At 61.1% G+C, this 25,129-nt stretch overlaps 1 protein-coding gene across 8 annotated transcripts in view; it reads left to right on the top strand.

Moving 5' to 3' along the window:
- The first annotated feature begins 6,708 nt into the window (after positions 1-6,708).
- Mta1 (metastasis associated 1) overlaps positions 6,709-25,129 on the top strand; it is a 28,925-nt gene continuing 10,504 nt past the window's right edge. For 4 of the 8 annotated variants that reach the window (XR_007346053.1, XM_048799506.1, XM_048799508.1 and 1 more), the window contains exons 1-7: positions 6,709-6,781; positions 12,330-12,397; positions 16,032-16,125; positions 19,183-19,233; positions 19,790-19,916; positions 19,988-20,051; positions 22,455-22,572. Coding sequence is in view for 7 of the 8 variants with exons in the window: in XM_048799506.1 (XP_048655463.1) it covers positions 6,724-6,781; positions 12,330-12,397; positions 16,032-16,125; positions 19,183-19,233; positions 19,790-19,916; positions 19,988-20,051; positions 22,455-22,572 (580 nt within the window). In the remaining variant the exon portion in view is untranslated. Of the gene's footprint in view, positions 6,782-6,913; positions 6,987-12,329; positions 12,398-16,031; positions 16,126-19,182; positions 19,234-19,789; positions 19,917-19,987; positions 20,052-22,454; positions 22,573-25,129 lie in introns of those variants that run through there. The other 4 variants (XM_048799510.1, XM_048799512.1, XM_048799513.1 and 1 more) reach the window with 2 other exon arrangements.

Consider the following 25,129-nt stretch of genomic DNA (forward strand, 5'->3'; position numbering starts at 1 on the left):
CGGTCCGGCCGGGCGCCGCGGTGGCGAACCGGGCGGGCAGCGGGCCGTGCCCACCTGTTGGGGGCCGGGTGGCCCTCGGGGCCGGCGCTGGAGACCAGGAGCTTCCCGGGGGTCGGTGGGCCCGGGGCTGCGGCCGGCTGCAGCCGCCGAGCCGGAGCACGTGGCCTCAGAGGCGCTGGCCGCCCTCCTGGGAGCAGGAGTTTGGGGGTCTGGGGCGTGTGGGGTTTCCGAGGGGCCGCGCAGCGCTGGCTCCTGCTGCTGGGACCCCGAGCCCCGCTGAAGCGGGCCGCGTTCCTGCCCAGAGCCCTCTGCACCGAAGCCCAGGAGCTTTCCCCAGCGGGGCTCTCTAGGGGGCTGGCCATCGGCAGGGAGCCATCATCCCAAGTACCCTCGGAGTCACCCCAAACTCTTCTCGGTCTCCTGCTCGTCCCATTCCAACAGGAAGGCATTTTGCAAGCCTTGGGGAGAGGTAGGAGGTCGCCACTGGGCCGAGGCCTTGGGGTCTTCCTCCTGGGGCCAGTTTCCCTGCTGCCTGGGCCCCAGGAAGCCTCTGGCTTGGGGCCTCACTCTGGCGGGTGTGTGGGGGTGTGTTCTTGGGTGCTGAGTGGAGCCCTGGGCTTGTCCACAGCTGGTGCTCTCACAGGAAAGAGGCAGTGGCCTTGCACACAGTTGGCCCCTGTTGACACTCCATCTATTCCTCGGTACCTGTCCCTGTCTGGACTCAGACCCCTCCCTTGGTCACCAGGCAGTGGGATTATGCCTCCCCAGGCCTCTGCCCCTTCCCCACCTGCATGGTGGTTTCCACCTGTGTCACAGCTGGGACAGCAAGGAGGTACCATGTTCCCCTCCATCTGCCTGATCCCTGAGTACTCAGGGTGCTCCATTTCCACTGTGTCCACTGAGTGCAGTCCACCCAGGCCTACTCTGGCTTTGGGCACAGCAGCCAAGCACTGTCCCCTGGCCTGGATGAGTGTCCAACCTCAGCAGGAGCTGGGGGCCTTCCTCCCCTCGCCAGGAATGTCAGCCTACCTCTCTCTTGTCCTCACACCTTTGCTTCTTGCCAGGTCCTGAGTGGACACAGATAGGTCAGGTCATCTCTACATGGTGCTACCTGGGCCCTGTGAGGGAGTGGGCAGGAGTGCCTCACCACTGAGGCCACAGCTTTCCTCTCTGTGCAGCAGCATCCAGCTCTGCCTGGCTTCTGGTGGTCCTGTAGCTTGATGCGTCCCCTTGGACCGTGTTTTGTAATGCAGACCCTTTCCTGCCTGAGATGAGGCCCCTGGGGGGGTTCTCACCCAAGTCTTGCCTCTAGTCCCCCCATCTGGAAGGTTCTCCCTCATCTGTGAAGGGCCCCCTATTGTTCTGGCCCCCATCCCTCTGAGTTCACAGTTCTTGCTTTGGTCTCTGGATCATGCGTGGTAAGGAGAAGAGTGGCTGACGGCAGAGGCACTGCTCCTGGACCGGGCCTGCAGGAGGAGATGGGGTCGAGGCAGCGCCAGACTACCAGCCCTTGGCTGGGAGATGCTCGTGCCTGGAGGGGCCAGCAGGGCCCTCTGCCCCGGCCCACTGCTCGGAGCTTTCTCTGCCCCTACTCAGGCTGGGGGAGGGAGCCTGGACTCTGGCTCAGGCCCCTGTAGCTGCGGGCCTGCTTGGTGTTCAGGCTGGCTTGCCTGTGATTTGGGTTTGGGCCTCTGCCTCCATTTCCTCCTGGTATGAGAGGATCTGTCTCTTTGTCCTTCTGTGCCTTGTGGTGGTTCCCCTGGGGAGTGCCTGGCACCCATGTGGACATAATGTGACTGCCCAAAGCCAGGTCCTGTCTTGCCACATTCCCAGAAGTGAGACTTCTTGGGTCCCTGAACAGGTTTTGGAGTCTGTTGCGGGACCCTACCTGGCCTGTCTGTGGGTCTGGCCCTGGCCCGTCTGGAACCTCACTGGCCAGCCTTTCTCAGCCAGGAGTCCATTCTGAGCCTGGGGTCCCATGGACTGGGGACTGGACCTGGGCCATGCTGCCTGGCAAAGGCCATCTTGTTTCCTGTTTCTGTACTAAGGAGCAGGGAAAGGTCAGGATCGCTGTCCCTCCGTGGGACACTCTGCTGCCTGGCATGGACCATGGCCCTGGCTGTGCTGCCAGATGTGCTGTGCCGTCCACTGTGGGAGCTGCCCAGCCTCTGGGGCCTGCCATGAGGCTGTGCTCAGCAGGCATGTCTGTGGGCTCCCCTTCCACTTGTTGGCCCCTGTAGAGGCAATCACATGGACCCCAGGTTTCTGGACAGGACCCCTGGGACCTCCCCTGGGTGTCAGCGGGGCCTTGCCCTGTGTGCTTGCTGGGTGCCTGAGTCCTCCTAGTGGGGAGGAAGCTGCATCCCCCCTCCCTGAGCTAGGCCTCAGTTGTGTCCATTGCTGCCTGGGCTTTGGCCTTCTGGGCAGCCTGCTGTGGCCTAGGGGAGCAGCTGGCAGGGACCAAGTCTGGGACGGGGCTTGCCCTGGGTCTTCTCTTGCGGACCTCCATGTCGAGGGGCCTGTGTAGGTGCAGCAACCATGCCCTACTGTAAGTGTGTCCCAAGTGTCACATGGGTCATTCTAGCTGGAAGGCAGCTCTGGATGTCCTGCCTTCTACCTGGTGGGCAGTCCGACCCCTGCCAGGGTGGGCTGGGCAGGGTGGATGTGTGGCAGCCACAGCTGCATGCCAGCTGACTGCTGGACGAAGTGGTCAGCCTGGGAAGGGATGTGGCCTGTTTCTTCCCTGGGAAGTGGCTGGCATGACAAGAGGCCTTCTGTTGGCGCCTGTGGCCATCAGGTTGCAGGACCTCTGCTCCTGAGGCTGCCTCTCCTGAGAAGCCAGGCTCCCTGGGGAGCTGCATGTGTTTCTTTCCTATGTATAACTCAGAACCTTGGGTGGGGCCTCAGGGCTGAAGAGCCTGCCCCCAGGTGCCCCCAGCCCCTGCACCTCCAGCTGCTTCTGCCCAGGTTACTGTCTTCTCTGGAGTTTTTTCTTTGATTACAAGAAGTTAACACCCGGTCTTTATGGATGGCTTTTGATTTTTGTTTTACTGCTCTTGTAGAAGGTGACAGAAAACCAATAACCTGTGGGCTATGCGTGCTTCAGACTGGCCCGTCCCGCTGAGTGTTCTCAGGGCAGTTTTACCAGCCTGAGCCTGACCTCCTGCTTCTGCTCCCCGAGTTTTCCATTTGTGGTGTTAGGTATTTATCACATTGTCAGAAACACTTCTTTTGTTTTTTTGGTTTATTGTTTTTATTTTTTCTGTTGTGGTGCTGGGGATGGGACCCAGGGCCTCATGCATGCCAGGCAGCCACCCCCAGCTCTGGTGTCTTTTATGTTTTAAACTTTTGACTGATATGTTCCCAGGGATGAGAATTCCAGACTCCTGAAGGGCAGTGCCTGTGCCCTGGGCCTACGGGGCCACACCACGTCCTGATGTCTGGGGTCCTCCCAGCACATGGCTGCTGTGGGAGCTGAAGAGGCCCTTGGGTCCTGCCATCTTCTGCCCTGACAGTGTAGGCCACAGGGCAGGGGTCCCAGAGTCCAGCCATAGGCTGGGGCCCTAGATTGTCCTTGGAGAGGGTGGAGGCAGTGTGTCTGGACAATAACGCTTTACTCCCAGCCTGTGGGGAGGCCTCTGGGGTCTTACCGGTCAGGCATGGTTCGAAGCCCCCAAGAGTCCTGCCCTGGGCCGCCTCACCTGCTGACCACTCCTGGCCTGGTGGGAGTAGCCCTAGGGTCTTCTTTTGGGCCTCCTAATTGTTTTGAGAGAAATTTGGCCTAGCAGCATTTAACGTTTAACAAAAGGATGCGGTGGCTTAGGGAAGGTGGAGCAAGTGGTTCAGAGACAGCTGTCACACCTGAAGCCGGGCCTGCTGCTGCTCCACCCCCATGTAGGCTTTTGGGGGTGCAAGCTCCCGGGCATCTATCTGCAGTGGCCCCCAAGGTCACCCCACTGGCTGGATGTCATGGCATTACTCACCAGGGAGGGGCTGGACCCCTCCTCTGTGCATTGCCTCCAGCTGAATTCTGTGCTCCTGACAGGGTTTCAGATGGGACCTGCTCTGGACTCTTGCTTCCGCTCCCCAAGAGCTACCTGTCCTGGGGCCTCTGACTTGGCCCAGCCCAGGCCCTGCCTGGTACCCCAGCATCCTTCTCTTAGGGATTGAAGATTTCAGAAAACTCCTTTCCTTGCTTCCCTACAGGAGTCTCCCACCCCCCAAGCTGCCCATGTGAGTGGCACCGACAGAGGCTCTCCGTGCAGCCGCAGAGCTGTCTGTGGGACCCCTGCCAGCTGTGTACAGCAGACAGTGCTGGGCTGCTTCCACACTGCTGCAGGAGGGGGCCTGGGGAGGGCTGTGGCCAGGTGAGGCCCCCAACCTTCTTTCTGGGCTGGCCTTTGGCACGGAGTTCTAGTGCCTGTGTGCCCTGCTTGCTAGTGTCCAAGGCTCCCTGGTTCCCCTGGAGGCCCCACCACAATGGAGGCTTTTCACGCCCACGGGATGCTGCTCAGTCCTGGGTCTGATGTGTCAGGGCAATGTCCTGCACAGGGGCTCCCCCTCCTTGCCTGTGGCTGGGGTCCGGGCAGCCCCTCTCTGGCCCTCCCTCTTGTCCCTGCTGTGCAGCTGATGGCCTGCTGGGGAGATGAGTCTCCAAGGAACAGATCTGATCTGCTCACGTCCCTGCTTAGAAGCGCTTAGCAGCCTCCACTGTGGGGGTGAGATCGCCTGTAATCTGGCCTCGTGCCTTTGGGCCCTGCTGTTGCTGGTGATGAGAGGCAGCTCTGCCAGGGGATCCTGGTCGGCTGCTCTCAGGAACAAGGCCTAAGTGGCATCCTGAGCCTGATGCTGCCCACTGGGCTTTCCCTACGTGGCTCTGAGGTGTGCAGTGGGTGGGTCTGCTCATACCCAGCAGGGCCCCTGGAGCTCAGTGCAGAGATGCCCAGTGGCCCCCAGGGTCCCTTTGAGGGTTCCTGCTGTGACTGGGCTAGGAGGGGTTTGCAGGCCAAGGTCCTTGCACAACTTCTAGCAGCTTAGCAAGACCCTGTCTCAAAATAGAAAAAATAAAACAAAAAGGGCTAGGGATGTGACTCAGTGGAAATGTGCCCTGGGTTCAATCCCAAGTACCAAAACAAACAAACAAAAAAAAAACAAACAGGAGTGAGAGGACAGCCACTGTCCTGAAGACCTGAGGAGACACTGGCATGGTGGGTATGCTCCTGATGGAGATGACACTCACTTGCAGGTGAGCCTCAGGGGCTGTCCGAGCGCTCAGCATTGGGATCCTGTACTGTTGCCCCTGGAGGCCTTCAGGGAGATCAGGGTGCTTCCTGCAGCTCTCCTGGGGAGGAACGGTTCTCCCCTTCAGCAGATGTGCTTAGGACACTTAACACAGCCTGTGGCTGACCCTGCAGCCCTGGGCAGCACCCGCTGAGCGTGGAGTTCAGGGCCCTCTGTTGGCCATGTGCCCTGCAGTCAGAGTGGGTCTTTGTCTCCTCTTGGACTTAACTTCCATCCTTTACCTGTGACCCCAGGGGGGCTCCCGTGCCCTCCTCCTTCCCCCACCTGTGACCCCAGGTGGGCTCCGTGCCCTCCTCAGTCCGGTGACCACAGGATTGTCTGCATTGTTGGCATGGCTGTGTAGGTGCTTGCCAGTAGGTAAGTTGTAAGGCTCCTGCTTAGATGTTTGAGGTGCCACCTTCCCTGTGGGTCCCGTGAACTGGTTCTTCCCAGTCTGCTCAGTGCTCTGTTTGTGCCGTCTTGGGACTTTGTTCCGAGTGGCCCTGTGTGCAGGTTGCGGCTCTGTGGTGTTGGTGAGTGTTAGCAGTGGGGTTAGCAGTGTTCAAGGCCCTCTGTTGGCCATGCGCCCTGCAGTCAGGGTGGGTCTTTGTCTCTTCTTGGACTTCTTCCCTCCTGCACCTTGTGTGTGCTCCCGAGCCAGGGTAGGGTGAAGGGTCTGTTTTTGCATCAACATCCAAGCCATGACCTGCAGGTGGTCTGGTGCACTTCCTGGGTGTGAGGGGTGGTACTGTCGTTTGTGTTTGGTATCTGGGGACAAGGATGCTATTAGACAAAGGTGGGTGAGTTGCCTCATGACAGTGGACCTGGGGGCTTGCAGGGCTACGCCTGTCTCCTGGGGAGCAGCAGGTCTGTGTCTGTAAATCAGCCTCATCGTGGCCTGCCAGAACTGGGTCTTGTGTATGCTTTTAGTTTGAAGGTTGGTGCCCTGTGATGTGCTTTACCTCAGCCCTACCCCTGTGCTGAGATGGGGTGTTGTGGCTGCGCTGTGTTGCCTGGACTGGCCCAGAGCTCCTGGGCTTGACTGATCCCGCCTCAGCCTTCTGGGTAATTGGGACGAAGGTGCACGCCACCACTCCCAACCCTGGTCTGCAGTTTTTGACAGGTGCACACATCTTGGTAATGCCACAGACCTTCACACCGTTTCTGCGACCCCCCCCACGTTTCCCTGGTACCATTGGCCGACAGCCCACCCCATCCTGTAACCCCTCCTCTGTGCTCTGATCCTGAGGCTATGCCTCACACTGTCCTGCAGATGGCGCTACCCTTTGAGCTGCTTCCACACAGCATCTGCAGGTGAGAATCACCTGTTTGCCGTGGTCGACTCCCTCTTCTCCATTTCTGTTGTGCGGACGTGGGTTTACCTGTATCAGTCCATGGACATTTTGGTGATTTCCAGTCTTCCAGTCTGTGGCAGTTCCAAGCATGGCTGCTGTGAACGTCTGTGCCTGGAGTTTTGCATGGATGCGGGCTCTTCTGCTGGGTGAGTGTGCCGCCTGGGTCAGGGCTGAGTGGCAACTGAAGGACCCCAGAGCTGACAGGTCACCCTGCTCCAGCCACAGTGTTCTGCTGGCTCGCATTTGGGGTCAACAGAGGCTTCCTGGCCCAGTCCTGTCCACGCCTGCTTTGCATGGTGTGCAAAGCCGCAAGCACGTCCAGGTGGAGTTCTGGTCTGCATTTCCCTGATGGTAGGTGACACTCAACATCTCTGTGTTTGACTTCCACGTACCTTTGTGTGGTTTTTGAACTGGATTATTTTTCTAAGTGTTGTGAGAATTTTTTGTTATTGTTTTGTATTTTTGTGGTGCTGGGGACTGAACCGGGCCTCCTCCAGGTTGGCAAGCACTTCACCTGAGCTGCACCCCAGCCCCTGAGAGTTTGTTTTATATTCTAGGCTTCAGTACTTATTCGGTGGACTGAAATTGCACATGTTGTACAACTAAGAAGCTTGCTTAACCTAAGGTCACAGAGACTTTGTTGTTCTACTGTAGAATTTCCTGGTTTCAAGTTTTGCTTTTTAGTTTATTATCCGTTTCAAGGTAGCTTCTGCGTGAGGGTAGGGTAAGGGTCTGTTTTTGCATGCAAGTGTCCTTTGTCCCATTGCCAGAGGTTGGGTCGTGTTCCTCCCAGCGTGCTGGTGCTGGCTGCAGGTTCTGCTGTCCGCCCTCTGCCTCGACTTGTGCGGTGTACCTGCTCTGCTGCCGCAGCCTCCCAAGGCTTGGAGTTGGTGTGCTCTTCCTTTCAGAATATGGTGGCCCGCTCTCCTTTCTTGACCTTCCCTTAGGCAGGGTAAAATTGGCTTGTCGATTGCCACAGAAATGAAAGCAAGCAAACCAGTGGGGTTGTGCTGGTTGGTGCTGCAGCTGTGTCCAGGGAGGTGGCCACCTCGGATGTGCTGCGCCGCAGCAGGGGCAGACTGTGCCCTGTGTGTGCTCCCGAGCCGAGAATGGCTTGTTCACGTTTAAGTGGTTGAGAAAAAATAAGAGAATACTCATGACATGTGCAGATCACGTGAAATTCACATTCCAGTGCCCATAAATGAGGTTTCATTGGAGCAAGGCCATGCTCATGTCCGCACGAGAGCCTGTGGCTCTCCTGAGCCATAGCTGGCAGCTCGGCCCACAAAGCTTCAGCTCTGGTCAGCAGCCAGTGGGGCTCCCCTGCCTGCAGCCAGTTTTCCAGGGGACACCAGCTGGGGCTCCTGCAGTTAAACCAGGTTCTGGCGCCGTTCACCTGGAGACCCACAGATCGAGGGCTGGGCCCTACCAGGTGGCCTGTGACCTGTAGCCCTGGTGCGGCTCCCAGAGCTGGGGACTCTCGCTGTTGGGCGGGTGACTGTGAAGTCATCACCGGCTTTCAGAAGAGGCTGCAGGAAGGCACAGGAAGGGTGCAGGTCCCCTGCCCCGGGCACGCCACCCTCCTGGCACCTCCTGATTCAGCAATAGGAGTTCCCCCAGCCCAGGCCCTTGGGTCTCTCCGGAGGCTCTAGCGTGCAGGCAGGATCCAGTGCGCTGGCCATGGGTGGCCCCTCAGTCTTCAGCCCCTCTCCCCTCCCTGGAGCTGGGGGCAGGTGGGTGGAAGTCCTGACCCTGAGATCTGACCCCGCCAAGGCCCCAGGCACACCTCCCTGGCGCACTGTGCCAGCCTTCCATCACTAGCAGATACCTGGCAGATCACATAGACAAAGGTCTGTTGTGGCTTCTGCTTCCAGTCTCAGCCCATGGCCGCTGGACCTGGTTGCCTTTGGTCTCGAGGTGACACAGTTTCTCAAGAGCAGGTGGTGGAGCAGAACCCACTCACCTCAGGGTGACTGGGAGTGGTGGTGAGGAAGAGACTGGGCCCCACCCTCCCCTTGGCAGGCCTGCCCCACTGGCCCACCTCCCGGAGGTCCCACCACCTCCCAGCCCCAAGCCACAGTGCACTTGGGAGGTTCCGAAGGCTCGAGGAGCTGAGTGCCACAAGCTGGGGACAGGGATAATGCTGGGGCTAGAGCCCAGGGCCCTGTGGGGCACCAGGCAAGCTCCACCACTGAGTCATATCCCCAGCCCCCTTTTTCATTTTTATTTTGAGACGGGGTCCTGCTGAGCTTCCCAGGCAGAGCTTGAGTTTGTGATCCTTCCTCAGCCTCCCGAGTGCCACCGTGGCTGGCTGTTCCCCAGTCTGTCATAGCACCACTGTGCCCAGCTGTGGCTCAGCGTGTCCAGTGCACCTGGGTTGTATGCTGACACCTAGCTGCGGTGGCGAGAGGGCTGGGTGCAGAACCCTGGTTGTAGGGTGCAGTGGTCTGTGTGTCGTTGGTTGTCCCTCTGATGGCAGAGCCTCCTGTCACCTGAGGATGCGGTTGCTGTGCGGAGGATACGGTATCTTGACAGTACCGTCCCAACTAGAAAAAGGAGAGGCTTAAGGCAGAGCATTGAAGCTTCAGAAGAAGAAAATGAAGGTGTAATGGAGTCCAGGGTGCTCGTTTGCTGGCCGAGCAGTTGCTGAAGGGGCTGTGCGGAAGAGCTGGCCTCTGTACATCTGGGCCAGTACCTGGTTGCTCTGAGCACGCATCGCCAGGAGCAGCTGCCCCAGGAGGGGTGGCGCGGGCTACTAATGGGGCCACAGGCCCTGATGGTGCTGCCTGCCTGTTGATTGAAGGGTCCACGTGCGAGCGGGAGCTTCTGGAATGGTCCACATGTCTGTGCTCACTCAGCCGGCCTCGGTGGACCTGCTTGGGTGACAGGTGATGGTACTGGAACTTGCGGAGCAGAAGGGCCGGTTGCATGCCTGCAAAGTGTGGGGTGCCTGTGGCCTGCAGTTTTTGCCTGTCAGCGGGCACTTTATGGAACACTGAGTCTGGCGTGTCAGTGCTGTGGACTTCTGTCAGGTAAGGGCTGGGTGTCCTGCTATGTCTGCCCTTCCGTGCGGTGGCACCTGGTGTCTCATGCTCCAGTGTGGATGGCTTCCAGAGGCGGGTGTTTGGCTCCACTATTGTCAGAGCCCAGTAGCTTTGGGAATCGGTGTTTGCTGGGCGCTTGGCAGTGTCCTTTGTGAGCTTGTCCTGGAGGGTGTGGGACTTGGCTAAACCCACGCCATGGTCCAGTCGTCCGGCAGTGTTGGGTGTTTGGATCACAGACTGCCTCACCAGGTCCCCGTTCCCACAGAGTCAGGCTGGGCACTGTGTCCACCTGTGACCCCAAGACTCAGGAGGTGGAGGCGGGGGAGCCTGGGCCACCTAGCAAGACCCTGCCTCAAGATACGGTAGAAGGGCTGGGCAGCAGCCAGTGGTGGGGCGCTGTGCAGCACGGAGGGAGCGCGGCAGCTCTGGGCCAGTGGGCCTGGTTGCTCTGGTCTGCTGAGTGCTGCCCTAGGCCTTTGCAGTCTCTGAGTATTGATCAGCCACTTGGAAGCAGGGCTGGTGTCTCCCTGGACCCTCGTGCCTGTGGCTTGCAGCTGCTTGTGTGGATTCAGCGGCTGCTCTGCAGGCCCCTGTCCTGGCGCAGGACGCGGCTCCCTTCTGACTCATCTTCCCCTGATGTGCACGGCGTGGGCTGTGGGGTTCTCAGAAGCACCTGGGGATCCTGGTTTGCTGCAAGTCCATGGCACATGGTGGGGTGTTTCAGGTGTCCTCCTGCCTGTGCCGAGGGGCTTTCGCTGTACCCGGGGTGCCTGCTGGCATGCCCAGGCGATGGCAGGAGTGGCTGGAGTGCCCGTTGGATGTGGTCTGCAGCCCTTGCCTTCTGTCTTAGAGCTAGCCAAGCCCTGCTGGTCCTTGCGACCACTCTGAGGCCCTTGGTCCTGCGCCCAGCCTCCTGCCTTCCTGTCCTCTCCACTGCTAAAGCACAGTGTCTGCCGCCCAGTGCTGCTCACTCTTATCAGGTGTCCACAGTTCTGCTCTGGCAAAGTGTGTGATCACGTCACCACAGTCCCGCCCCATGACGTCACTCCTGTTGAGGTGGGGACCACCTCCGCTCTCTACCTGGTGCCCCATGTGTCACATCCTTTCCGAGTGGCCGTCTGTGGTGGCTGTCCTGGTGGGCATTGCCCACCAAGCCGACAGGGCCTGCTGCCCACCCTCCCCACCGAGTGACTCCCCTCTCCATCAGTGTTCAACCGTAGTAACAGTTTTCAGTTCTGAGTTTTATAGTTTGTTCCTTTTTGTCCTTGTACTGAGGATTGAACCCAAGGTGGTCTACCACCCAGCTATGCCCCAGCCCCCTTTTAAATAATTTATTTTCTTATTTGGGGCAGGGTCTCCTTAAATTGCTGAGGCTGGCCTCAAACTTGCAATCCTCCTTTCTCCCCAGCCCCCAAGTGGTAGGATTATAGGCCTGAACTGTCCTGCCCAGTTTATGATCTGTTCTGTATCTGATTTACAAGAATGGAAGATTATTGCTTTGAGACCCTTTTTAAAAAATCCACTTTTGTCAAAATGTGACCTATGGGTGATGACATCAGCTGAGTGCATGATTAGGTGAACTTGGTCACCTTTGTAGGTGGACCAGCAGGGCGCAGTCTCAGTGCAGACCCTTCCTGCCCCGGGCCCCTCTCTGCAGCCCTGCATCTGGCTGCTGCTCACCGTGGCGCTGTGCCCTGAGCACCAGCCACATCTGGCTCTGTGGAGTGGTGGGGGCAGCACCTGGTGTGCAGGGGTGTGTGCCCACTCCCGAGGCCTCCAGTAGGTGCCACCGTGCAGTTCCCAGCCAGTGGCTGAAGTGGCCGGGCTCATCTGTGCTGGTCCTCCGTTGCTGCTGCTTCCCATTCGTGGGCATTTGGGCTGATTGCAGCTGAGATGTCCTCTTGGTCAGCCCTGTGTGAGGGGCGCATGGGATGGCAGAACTCAGCTGGGCTGCTCCAGGACCTGGGGCCTGGCGGCGGCAGAGAGGCCTCCTCTTTCCTGGGCCCCAGCTGACCTCTGGCCCCCAGAACACATTGGCACTCTGTCTGTGGAGTCAGTGAGAGGCCTGACTGCAGGGGTCCCAGGCTGCTGGCACCTTCGGTGTCACAGTCCTGGACGCTGAGCTTGGGTGAGGCTGATGCCATGGTTTAGGGGTGACTGCCCCATTTCTGTGTCTGCCACAGCCTGGGAGGCCCGGGCACACATTCTGTGTGGTTTTTGGGGGAGCTAACAAGGCTGGAGCACCCTGTGCTGAGATGGTCTGTGGGGACACACCCATCTGGATGGGGTCTTGGGGCAGCACCAGAGCTAGGCCGTGCAGGGAAGCTGGTCCCCACAGCCTCTCCCAGGAGGCCTGAACGTTAAGCGTTGGCACCAGCACGCTGGGTAGACACTGCTGGCTGAGTTCTGGTCCTGCACCACCTGTTGGGCAGGTGGTGTCGGTCGCCTCCTGGGCAGCCTGGTGGTGCGCCCTCTGCTCCCTGTGTGCTAGCCCTGAGGTAGCAGGGCAGGGCTCCTGTGCCAGGCGGGCTGCATGAGGCCTGGGCACCTGGGCAGGAGAGTGAGTGTGGTGGGAGGTTAGGCAGGCCACAGGTGCATGGGACAGGGTCCTGGGGTCGGCCACAGGTGACGCTTGCTCCATCTCTTGCAGACTACGTCTACTTCGAGAACTCCTCCAGCAACCCATATCTGATCCGCAGGATCGAGGAGCTCAACAAGGTAGTGCCGGGCTGCTGGGCGGGGCGGGGCGGGCCTGCAGGGCTGCTGCCCTCCACTTGCGTCTACCAGCTCCAGTCCAAGTGGCCTGCCCTGGGCTTCAGAGTTGACCTTTGGGTGACCTTGTCGCATCATCTGCCTAGACCTGGGTCCCTCTCTGGGAGAGGCCCAGGTGAGTCCCTGGTGGTTTCTTTGGGATTATGACCAGGCATCTGTGAGAACATGCCTGGTGTGGCCTTGCGCCACCCCCAAACTGCTGCTGACGAGCTGGACAAGAGGCACTTGTCTGCACCTTCTCAGCAGGCCCAGGCTCACCTGGCCACAGAGCGTGGTGGGGAGGCGGGTGTCAGCCACGCCGTCCTGCTCTCTGCAGTGTAGGGGAGCTGGTGGCCACACACACCCAGCAGGTGCCATGACAAGCTGGGGGCCTGTCAGGAGGGGTATCTCGCCTTTCAGCAGGATGTGGGGTCGGCAGGTGTGGGGTTGGGGCAGCTGCTTGCCAGCCAGGGCCATCGGAAACCCACTTCCGGGGTCTGTGGCATTAGCAGCGGGCCAGCGTGGCACACCTAGGTGTGTGCCTGCCTGGTCCTCAGCCTGTGCTTGGCATCGCTGGTCCCAGCACTAGCCTGTGAGGGGCACTGCTGCCCTTCCCCTTGACACCATGTCAGTACAGCTGGGTGACTTGCCTGATGGCCCTGGCTGTCAGCCACAGCCACTGTGCTCAGTGTCACAGGCAGAGCCGCAGCAGGGCAGTGCCGCCAGCCAGCCATGAGAGGTTTCAGGATTCTAGGGGCTGGCAGCTGGCAGAGCCCTGCCTTGGACTGGAGCAGCAGATGCCATGGGACCCACACTCAGGGGACGAGAAAGCACCGAAGAGCTTCTCCCGGGGCTGCCAGAGCACGCCACGGGCACCCGCAGTGTCAGCAGCACCATGGTGCCCACCCTGTCCCTCTGCAGCCTGGGTGCCTGGCTTTCCAGCCTGTACCAGAGGTCGGTGGCAGGGGGTGAGGAGTCTGGGAGGGACTTGTGTGCAGGAGGAAGACTAGTTGATGTGGGGGTGGAAAGCCCACGGGGTCCTTGGAGGAGCAGCAGAGGCCAGGTGAGCTAGTGAGGCGTGTGCAGGGGGAGTTGGACAAGGGTGGCCCTCACACTCATGGTGGAAGGACGAGGAACATCAGAACATGGGCACTGGTCCAGCGGCACAGCGCTCACGGGACGGGAATCACAGAAAATGCAAGCCTTGCCAGGCAGGGAAGCGGGTCCTAGGCAGCAAGGAGGCGCCCTGGGCCTGAAACGGCCCTCCTTCAGGCCAGCCGGGCCTTCCCTCAGCAGCTCAGGAGGCTGAGGCAGGAGGGTGGCAAGTTTCAGGCCAGCCTCAGCAGCTTAGCAAGACCCCGTCTCAAAAACAAACAAACAAAAACTTCACAAAGGCGCTGGGGGTAAGCTCAGAGGGAGTGCATTTACTTGCTGCAAGAAAAATAAATAAATAAAAGAAAGGAAGGAGGGAAGGAATCCAGAGCAGGGGCGATAAGGTGCTTTCAGAGGAAGGCAGGTGGTATTTAGGGGCACACAGCTGGGCTCTGTCTCCCTCCAGGCTGTTCTGCAGGCTGGTGGGCCAAGGCCTGGTGAGCCCCGTAGACCCTGGGCCCAGCTGCACAGTGGCCCCGTGGGGCTGGATGGAGGCTGGGGGCACTGTGCGCTAGCAGACCAGGCAGCTGACCTTGGGAAGGAGTAGAGGGTTCCCCAGCCAGGGTCCCCAGGAGAGGACTGGATGTGTACGTGCTCAGTGGTCTCTGACGTGCACGTAGGGTCCGTGGCAGTCACACAGCACGGGCAGGTGGAAAGATGCTGCCATTGTGCACTTGGGAAGTAGCTGGCCCAGGTGGGGCGTGAGGGGCTCGGCAGTTCTGTGTGGTTGTACGTGATCAGAGCACAGACACCAAAAGTGATTCGACCAAAATTACAGTATTGTGGAGGCAGGTTAGAGGGGGCTGGGTGGGGGGCGGGGAGGCCTGGTCTGTAGTGATGGTTGGTGGACTTGGGAGGCAGCGTTCAAGGGACCTGAATTCTGAGCATAACAGGGGCTGCCCTGGGGTAAGAGGCTGCTATTGTGTCATGCAAGTCTCATGGCATGCACTGAGATTGCAGACCCTGTAAACTCTGAAGTTGCAAATAAATACTCTTCATTCTAACGTGGTGGGACCTGTCACCGGGATTTGGGAGCCCACTGCGTGAGCTCCCAGTGGTCACAGCCTGACAGCTTAACTGCCAGGATAGAGTAGTGGTGGATTATAGCTATGTCAGCTTTTCATTGCTGTGACAAAATACCCGAGATAATTGGCTTAAAAGGAGAAAAAGTTTATTTTTTTATTTCTTTTTTTAGTTATAGGTGGATGCAATATCTGTATTTTGTTTATTCATTTTTATGTGGTGCTGAGGGTGGAACCCAGCGTCTCACATGTGCGAGAGGCAAGCGCTCTGCCACTGTGCCACAACCCCAGCCCCAGAAAACGTTTATTTTGGTTCATGTTTGAAACCAGGTTTCCATCTATGGTTGCTTGGGCTGTTGCTTTTGGCCTGTGGCGGTGCAGGTCATTGTGGCAGGAGTGGAGGGGGCCTGTTCACAGGAGGGCTGTGGCCCAGGACCCGCTTGGAGGCCTTGCCCAGTAACCTTGCTCTATTCCGCGAGGCCCTGCCTCCCTCAGCTGGGGAGTAAGCCTGCAGTCAGTGTGTGAGCTCTTAGGGGCTATGACCGAACCAGCTCCAGGGGAGGCAGGTGTCTGTGGTCCACACTGATGTCCGTGAAGGACTGGCAGATCAGTAAGTGGACCGTTGGGTCAGTAAGGGGAGGCAGGTGTCTGTGCAGGCTCTCCACCCCAGGGTGGATCTCACCCACGCCAGGTGGGGCTGTGCTGACACTTGGTGCCTGGTCACGCTGGCTGGTTCCACGGTGGTTGGTCAGTAGCCTGCACCCCCCCTGGGTGAGACACTTCTGGTGAGCTCCCAGTAGTTCAGGGATGGTTCCCTGGGCAGCGCCGTGTCCAGTGAGTGTATACTGCATCCAGGTCCCACCGGGGTGGAGGCCATTTCTCATGTGGGTCCAAGTCTCCTGCCATCTGCCCTCCTGGTGGACCCGGTAGAGTGCAGGCCAGAGGGAGGCGGTGACTGGCCTGCACCAGAGGCAGAGCTGGGTTTGGCTGGACTCTGGCCAGACCGTCCTTGGGCACTTCCAGGGGAAGCAGGCAGGGCCTGGGTGGGGGCTCTCCGCAGGCTCAGCCCTCCACCTTGAGGCTGCCGTCCGGGTCATGGGAGTGGTTGGTGGGAGGGGCTGGCTCCTAGGCTGGACGAGGTCCTGCCCTTCCAGGGCCTTCTGCTCCTGGTTCTCCCACAGCACACTGAGGGTGAGGAGAGGGTCAGGGTGTGGGCTTGGGTCCTGGTGCACCCCTGCCTAGGTCCCCTTGCTGTGATGGCCTTGGAGGAGTCAGAGGGATGCCTTCCTCCTGCTCACTGCTTGGGGCACTGGGGACGTGTCCCCTTCCTGGAGTCCTGAGGGATGGCACTCAGGTGGGGATGGAACAGGCTCCATCGGGGTCCCTCCTTGTGCTGAGGGGCTCAGCTGCTTGCCTTGCTGTTGCAGACGGCCAACGGGAACGTGGAGGCCAAGGTGGTGTGCTTCTACCGGAGGCGCGACATCTCCAGCACCCTCATCGCCCTGGCGGACAAGCATGCAAGTGAGTCGGCCTGTGCCCGGGAGGGCGTGGGCTCCAGGCACCTGCCCCCGGGTCTGCTTTGGGGTCCTGGCCTCGCTGCGGCCACCCTCTGCCACCTGCTCTGCCCTCTGCTCTCAGTCTGGGCGCCCATGGGTACCTCTGCAGGGTCCCAGGCAGGTGCACAGGCCCTGGTGGGGTGCTGGCGTGGACACCCCATGGGCCAAGTGCGGGTCCAGGTGGGACTGCTCTGCAGCACCTGTTTGCACTTTGCTGAAGGTTTCTGTGGGGGTTGGAAGTGGCGTCTTCAGGAAAAAATCCCTCCCTCCTGAAGTCTGGTGAGCACGGCTCAGAGGGACTTTCTTTTCCAGTGCCTGGAAGCGGCCCTTGTCATCCCCGGGGCCTGGCCTCTCACCCTGAAGCATTGTCACGCACCGGGCTGAGATCTGGGGGTTGTAACATTGGGGCAAGGCTGCCTGAGCCTTGGGTGGCTGCTGGGTGCTGGACAATTGACACCGAGCTCTCTGTGCATCTGCGGGCAGAGGAGGGTAACCTGGCCCTGGGTCCATGTACCGTGGCCACAGGCAGTCCTTTCTGTGCAGCTCTTGGGTGCAGGTGCAGGTAGATGTGGGGACAGCTTATGGCTGCCATGTGTCTGGGCATCTGGGGTGGGATCTGCCTGGGGGCCATGAGACTGGTCAGTGCAGGGGTGTCCTCCAGTGATGAGGACCATGGCGGTTCCAGCTGCTGGGTGCTGTCCACCCAGGCTAAGTGCGAGGTCATCAGGTGTGGTCTCCAAGTCTCTTGTTGCTGGTGGGGAGAGACCCCACCTGTAGCCCTCCCGTGACAGGTTCCAGTGCACATCTGGAGGGAGGTCAAACATTACATGAGCCCAGCCCTGTGGTGCCAGGCAGTGGGAGGCCTCGCTGACCATCCTCTGCAGGACCTTTGAGAGGCAGGATGTGTAGGCTGGTGGCCTCCTCTCCCCCTCTGGGCCTCCCAGCCTCTGAGGGGGGGGTGGAGCCAGGGCCAACGAGGTGGGTGGTCCTGGGGACACCCCAGTGCTTATCCATAGTCTTGGTTGGAAGATGCTTCAGAAAGAAGAGGTCATTCAGGGTACACCTGCCCCGTCCAGAAGGCCCTGTGTCAGTGCCCTGTTGGTCACAGACCAGCAATCACCTGTGGGGACTTCTGGCAAGGACCTTGCTGCTGGGTCAGGGGCCCAGGGGGGCCGGTGTTCCTGTGGAGGACAGCCAGTGGCTGTGGGGAACTAGGAGGGGACTCTGGAGATGAGGGCAGGGCTGGAGGGCATCCTGTGGGAGGGTCTCCTGAACTCTGGGATGCCGGCAGCCAAGGTGCCCACAGAGCCCCGCTGTCCAGCTTCCTGTAAACCCAAGAGCTGGGCCTGGGGTGGGGCAGGGGTCAAGGGCCGTAAGTCTGTGGCTGGCTCCTGATGACTGCTCGGGGCCACGTCCCCTGTGCTCGTGTTCACCCTGAGTGCCCTGTGGCCGTGGCCGTGGCCGTGGCCTTGCAGGAGGAAACCCCCCTGATAGGAAGGCCGAGGCCAGGGAGGCCCTGCAGCCGGGGCCTGAGCCCCACAGTTGAGCCTGGGCTCCTGAGCCCTGTGGGGGAAGCCTCCCACCCAGGTGGCCTCAGGCGGGAGGCCGGTGGGGCACAGCAGCCCTTTCCCAGGCCTTCCTGGGGGGGCTCGTCACCTGAACTGCCCAGAGCCCTCCAAATTGAGGCCAGGGCTTGGGAGCAAGATTGGGTGGGACAGGAAGGCAGCGTGTGCCTCCAGTGGCTAGTGAGTGGTGTCCCCATCTGGAAAAGGACTTGGGGAAAGAACAGGGACTGCCACCTGCCCCAGGATTCACCCACGAGGGGTGTCCTGGGGGAGGTGGAGGCGCGAGGTGTACGTGGGCTATAACAGGGTCTTGCCCTGGAGCCTTGCTCCGCTTGGGAGCCTGGAAGGGTGGGGACATCTTGGAGCTTCTAAGAACTTCTGTGGAGCTGGTGGACAGGCTGTCTAAGGACCTGAATGAAACCAGTGTTACCCATGGGCCCAGATGCTGGCTGGGTCCTGACCCGCCTGTCCCTAGCACGAGGCTGGCGTGAGCAAACGCTGCCTTCCACGTGGAGCTGAGGGGTGTGCATCAGGACGCGGCTGCTGTTCTGAACTCAGGGCTCCAGGCTGCTGGGGCAGGCACTGCTGTGCACAGCGCCCCTGCTCCACGGGCAGCGAGGCGGGCAACTTGGTGGGATGGACACTCCAGGTCCGTGTGGAACAGATCCCACTCCCCACACCCTGTCCCTTAGCTGTGAGGGGCTGGGGGCTTGGGGCCCAGAGGTGCCATGACTTCCTGCAATGACCACGGGGGGGGGGCAGAAGAGAGCGACAGGCCAGGGCCGGCAAGTGGAGCTGGGCCCTGGGTGACAGTGGCTTGTGGCGTCCCCAGATGGATAGCACTGGGCAAGTGTGGGCCGCTGGGGAGCACCATTCCACAACCCCCAATTTTGGGGAATGTGACAGGCTAGAAAGTATTTTGCCTTTTTGCCTTTTTATGGAGTCTTGCTAAGTTGCCCAGGCCCGCCTCAAGCTGAAGACCCTCCTGCCTCCGCCTCCTAGTAGCTGGGCCTACAGGCGTGCCCACCACGCCAGGCTCTCAGTCGTTTTCTGGTACAGATCAGGGGCAGCTGCCAAGCTGCCTGAGATGCTGGCTGAGGTCTGCGCACAGCCTCAGAGAGGGACTCACTGTCTCTCCTGTCCTGCTGGGCACGGGCTGGTCCTGAGTGAGGAGTGATCTGGCGAGGGTGGGCAGGAGCCGCCTGCAGGGAGGTCTTTGGCAGTGATGGCGGTGGCGCGGGACCAGAGTGTGGGGGCAACCTGAGCTCTGGGGCGACAGGAGGCTGAGGCCGGCGGGGTGGGATGCAGAGCCTGAGGGGTCTTCAGTCGGGTGGTCTTTGCCCTCCCACCGGGAGGCCTGTGGCCCCCGTGTCTCCTCGGTCCGGGCCCTGGGCAGGGAACAAGCGGCCGGCACTGGCGCCCAGCTGCCGACCGGGTGCTGTCTGTCTGTTATGTAGCCCTGTCAGTCTGCTATAAGGCCGGACCCGGGGCGGACACCGGCGAGGAAGGTAAGAGCCCGCCTCTGCAAGGAGGCGTCCTCCTGTCTGTGCCGGGCGGGCGGGGGTGCGCTGGGGGACGGACGTTCCCCGCCGGCCGGCTGAGGAGGGCTTCCCCCTGTCAGGCCTGCCGCCCAACCTTGCTGTGGCCTGGCCCCAAGGGGAGTCCTGCTGGTGCAGGGAGGTCTGCAGAGGCTGTGCAGGGCCATCTGGCCTTGGGGACTAGAGGCTGGGGTCCAGGGCTGGAGGTCTCTGCCCCTGGCCGCCTTGCCCTTGATGTGTTGTGGCCGCCCCTTTCTTTTCCTTCCTCTCTCGGGCCTGCTGCTTTCAAGGTTGACACTGGACACCATGTCCTCTTCTTCTTCATAAGGCCCAGAGGACTGGCCTGTTGGGGTGCCAGAGCACCCATGGGGCTTTGTCCAGGGCTCCTGGGCTGCTTCGGGGCGGGCAGGGGAGTGGCAGGCAGGGAGGTGGCCTTCCTGCACTTGGCACCTGCACGTGGGGTCCGACCTGGGGCCGGCAGCCAGGTGTCGGCACAGCCCCCTGATGGGGACTCTTTGTCCTTCAGGGGAAGTGGAGGAGGAGGTGGAGAACCCGGAGATGGTGGACCTGCCCGAGAAGCTGAAGCACCAGCTGCGGCACCGGGAGCTGTTCCTCTCCCGGCAGCTGGAGTCTCTGCCTGCCACCCACATCAGGTAGCTCCCGTGGCCCCTGCCCGGGGCCCCGCTGCCGGCCTCTCCTCCACCTGCTTGTCCTTCTCTTCCAGGGGCAAGTGCAGCGTCACCCTGCTCAACGAGACCGAGTCGCTCAAGTCCTACCTGGAGCGCGAGGTGAGGCCCAGCCCGCCGTCTGCTTGGCTACTCTGTGAAACGGCCCCTGTCCCCACCCTCAGCCTGGCAGGAACCTCGTCCTCCCCTGGCCTGGCCTGGCCTTTCCTTACCCCAGTGTCCTGGGGCCAGTGTTGATGGTCACTTCTGGTGTCCCGTGGCCGCAGCCCCCAGGCTCCTCCCTTCTAGGTGCCCCCTGCCTGACCACCATAGAGCAGGCATGCCCTCCTGCCTCCACTGCCAGCTTCTCCTCCAGGGCCACTCGACGCCCAGTTGGCCATAGATGGAGAGTGGATGGAATCCTGCTGAGGCCACCCTGTCCCCAGCCCTGGCACTGCTGGCATTTTGAGCAGGCGGGTTTTTCACAGGGCAGCGTGGCCCACCGGCTGCCACCGCCCAGGTTGTGATGACCCAGGTGTCTCCAGGCAGGGCTGCCTGTCCCTGGGGAGCACAGAGGCCAAGGATGTTGTGGGATTGGCTGGTGGGGACATCAGGTCTCCTGAGGTCGGACAGGCTGCAGCTGTTGGACGAGTCGGTTGTGTGGAGGTTGTGTGGCATCGGGTGGATTTAAGGGGACCCCTGGGTCAGGTAAGGGGCTCACATGTCTCCCAGCTTGGGACCCTCTCTCCCCTGGGCTCTGCTGCCCAGGTGGTGGCTGTACACTCCAGTTCAGCCAGCCTCCTGCACTTGCTCAGGTTGGCAGGGATGAGGCCTCCCTGTGTGTCCCTAGGGGTGACATCGAGGCCCAGGCGCTGTGGGAGCCAGATGGCTGAGCTCAGCCCGTCCTCCCTCAGGATGGGGACGCTGTGGAGACAGTGACTGTGTTCTGAGCAGAACTGTGTCTTCTTGGCCTCAGCCCTACTCCTGCCACACACAGCCCAGAAACAGACCTGACAGAGGCCCCGCGAGGGCCATGTGAGACTGCGGCCTGCTCCAGGCACCACCCTGCCCCTTGTGGCCAGGGGTCAGGGCACCACCAGGGATGGTGTGCAGTCTATCCTGGGGACGGGCTCCACCTGAGGGTGCACCAAATTCCAGGAGGCCCTGGAATTTGTCCACAGAGGAGTGTGGAGAGCAGTCTGGAAGGACCCTGGTGGTAGCCACAGGGTGGCACGGGTGACACTGCTGACAGGTGCCCAGGAACAGCCCCTTTTTAAAAAATAAATATCTTTTTCGTTGTAGTTGGACACAATACCTTTATTTTTATTTGTTTTGTTTTTTTTGTGGAGCTGAGGATGGAACCCAGCCCCTCGCACGTGCCAGGTGAGCGCTCGGCCGCAAGCCCCACCCGGCCCCTGGACAGCCCTTTTGAACAGAAGAGCTGGTGGTGGAGTGGCGGGCGCAGGGGCCCTTCCTAGTGCAGGGCCTGTGCAGACGGCCTGGGTGGTGTTGCTGGATGCTGCTCATTTCCCAGGCAGAGGCCAGGAAAGCCCTGGACGCCTGTTTTCCACCTGCCTGATCAAGAAGCTCACAGTTTCCAGGGGAAGCCCAGGCTGTGCCCGGTCAGCCACAGGCACCATGGTCAGGCAGCCCCACCCAGAGGCCCATCTGGCAGGGTTGGGGCAAGGGCCCAGGCCTGGGGAAAATCAGATTAGACCCTTTGGGCGGCCAGCTCTCCCGACCAGGCTCCATGCAGTGCTGACGTCCAGTGCAGCTGCCAAGAGAAAAGTTGGTGGTTTTCAGAGCGAAGGGGGACGAGGGCCAGCAGGACAGCCAGAAGGAGCCGAGCACGCAGGACGGAAACCCAGGGGTCCGCTCTTCAGAACAGCCTGCCCAGGAGGGTGCAGGTGTCCCCAGCAACCCAGAAGCTGCAGTCCTTTCCCAGGGAACAGGGCTGGACCTCAGGCATGAAGTGCAGGACCCGCAGGGTCGGAAATGGCACCATCATGCCAGTTCTCGTGCTGGGGGAGCCTGGCGGCCGAGGTCTGGGGTGCACACAGACCTGGGGAGGGGCAGAGGCCGTCTGCAGAAGCAGTGACCTGCCACTGCAGGGACAGCTGTCCATCGGGCTAGGAAGGCCTGCCTGTCTGCGGCTTGTTGGGCCTGTTCAGAGTGGCCTTGTTTTTTGTTGCTCTTACGGACCTTTTATCTTTTTTGGTACTGGAAATGGAACCCCGCTGAAGAACAGCCGTCTGCCCTGAGCCACGTCCCTAGTCCTGTTTATTTTTCACGTTGAGACAGGGCCTTGCTAAGTTACTAAGGCTGGCCTCGACTCGGGATCCTCCTGTTTCAGCCTTCTCAGCCAGTGGTTTCCAGCTTTTGAGCAGAAGGTCATCCTAGACATAGTCTCTGGGTCCTTGCCGACCTCACTCTGCGTTTCTCCTGGTGCTGCAGCAGCCTGTGTCCGCCCCGGGTCACAGGCAGGCGTGTCTCTGACGCCTGTGTCTTGTGTGTGGTGTTTTTCAGGATTTCTTCTTCTATTCCCTAGTCTACGACCCACAGCAGAAGACCCTGCTGGCTGATAAAGGGGAGATCCGCGTGGGGAACCGGTACCAGGCCGACATCACCGACTTGCTGAGAGAAGGTGGGTGTGGCCCAGGGCCCTCGTGGTGCCTCCTGGGCGTCCACCTTGGCTGGGACGTGGTGTCTGTGGCTGTGAGGCGTGCACGTGCCGGGCCCGTGGCAGGGTGCCGGTCAGGTGTGGTGTCCACAGTGGTGGGCACAGGCTGCTGCCCTGGGCCCCCTTGCCCCGGTAAGTGTCGGATGGCGCTTGGAAGCAGGGACCCCGGGAGGAGCGGGGTCCACTGCGGGCAGGCTGGTGTTTTGTTTCGCTGTGGCAGTTTCGGTTCCTGTTGAAGCTTGTGAGTCCACTAGCCTCCTGTGCGCCTGGCCTGGGGCAGCGTGAGGGTGGGTGGCAGGTTGCACGTGGGGGCAGCCCACCCCTCCCAGCCCTGAACACCTGGCCTTCACCTCCTGATGAGCAGCTGGACACCTCCTGGGCTCGCTCAGCAGCCCCGTTGGGAGTCGAGGACTGTGGGTTGTGGGTCGTGGGTCGAGGCTTCTGAGCCCTTGTCCACGGGTACGGGTCTGAGTCGGGTGGCCCTGGTGTCTGCACATGTTCTCTTTGCTGGTGTGTGGGACGACGGCCTGGTGAGGCTCTGGGTGAGGTGGTGTGCTCCCGGGGCTGGCCGGATCCAAGAGCCTGTGGCGCGCCAGGCTGAGCTGAGAGGCAGCTGGGGACCTGGGCGTACCAGGGCCGGGGGGCTGTTGTCTCTGAGCCAGGCGCTCTGCAGGGGCTGTCGCCTGTCCTGCGAGGGCCGCTGCCGGCTGAGCTCTGATGCGGATGTGCCCACCTCCTGGTAGTTGTCCTCTGCCAACTGAGCCAGCCTGTCCCTGGCTCTGGAGCCCCTGCTCCCCTGCTCCCTGTCTCCCGAGTGGCGCTGCCCCGGTCTGAGCTCTGTGTCCAGCTCTGCTGCGGTCCAGTCAGGCTGTCGAGCCTCTCTGGCCTCCTGGTCCCTGTTCTCCTCCCTTCGCCTTCCTGGCCCTCATCAGGGCAGGCTCTGGCCTCCTGGGCTGGCAGCTCTGCCCGCTGCGTCCCTCAGGTTGGCCCTGCGAGGACCCTGCAGGTGAGCAGCCCTCAGTGTTGGCACCCGGCAGGGACAAGCTGGAGTCCCTAGACTCTTTGCTGATGGGCTGGCCTAAGGTCCTGGGGCCACTGCCTGCTGTCCTCCTCCCCCTGCTCGGTGGCAGCTCCTGGCGGGCTGTCCTGGGAGACGGGGGCGCAGGCTGCCCCAGGTACTTCGTGGCCCTGGTCCTCCTGGTCCCAGCTGGTCCGTGTCTTTCCTCCCCAGCCCTCTTCCTTTCGTAGCCTGTCCCCCTCTGTGGTCGGAGTGCCGCGGCTCTCCGAGGCAGGCTCAGCTGCGCGCCTGTACCGGTGGCACCCCCAGGCCACTTGGGCTGGCCTGGCCATGTGCGTCCCCGGCGCTGTTTGATGTGCCTGTTTCCGTGCCTCCTGGCTCTGTGTTCCTTTCCTCTCTCGGGGGCTGGCTGGATCCAAGAGCCTGTGACGCACCAGGCCGAGCTGAGAGGCAGCTGGGGACCTGGGCGTGCTCAGCTGTGCCCTTCCTAGAGGGCTGTCCTGTGGCGCCTTCAAGATGTGGATGGACTTCCCTATGTGCCCTGTGGGCAGGAGGCCACCCACCCTCTGCTCTGCCCTGTGGCTCAGCCTCTTTACCCTGTTCGTGCCACTCTGGGGCCTCCTCGAGGCAGCCAGAACCAGGCCGCGTGCTGGCCTCCTGGTGTAGCTGCCACCCATCCTGGCCAGGGCAGGGACTTGGGAATGCAGCAGAGGCCTCAGCTGTAGAATACGTGTGAATTTAGGTCCTGAGGACACTGTCCCTTTGTGGAAGGGGCTGTGAAGGCCAGAGGACCTCACCTGGAACCTGTCACTGGAACCCACTGTTCCTTCCTGGTGCTGTGTGCTTGCTGGACAGGAGGCCAGGAGAGCCTGAAAGGTCCCTGCCCTGGCCATGGGGCCTGACCTGGAGAGCAGGGCTCGGCAACCCTCCTGCCAGCTGCTAGGAGAGGGGCCAGACGTGATGGCCTCCTGTGCTGGGCCCTGCTGCCCTCTAGCTTTGAGGTGTCACAGGCGTGACTGTGACCAAGGAGAGGAAGGGACTCAGCCCGTGGCTCTGGCCTGGGGGGCAGGAGGTGCACCCCAGTTCTCCATGTGCCCCTGACCCCAGGCCATACCAGAAGGACACCCTCTGCAGCACTGGGGACCCGAGTAGTTCCCTGTGGGCCTCACTGGGACCCCTCCTGGGTCCATCCGCACATCTGCAGCACTGGGCTTCCTTCCCGGGACCCACTCCGCTGCCTGGTCACAGGCCTGACCTCCTCTGGACATGTGGTGAGCTCTGTTCACAGGCAGGGTCCAGGAGAGCTGTCCCTGCGAGGGTCTTGGAGACATCCTGGCCCAGGTCCCGCCCAGGACCCCACACCTGTTCCATTTCCAGCACCAAGTTGAGGCCATCCCTGGTCAACACCGTACATCGTTGCCAAGGGCCCCAGGGAAGCTGGCTGGCACCTTGCAAAACGTGAGCCTTGGTGTTTCACTTAATCACAGACGTGGCCCTGGGCCG

This window comes from Marmota marmota, unplaced genomic scaffold (assembly GCF_001458135.2).
Source record: "Marmota marmota marmota unplaced genomic scaffold, marMar, whole genome shotgun sequence".
NCBI lineage: Eukaryota > Metazoa > Chordata > Mammalia > Rodentia > Sciuridae > Marmota > Marmota marmota.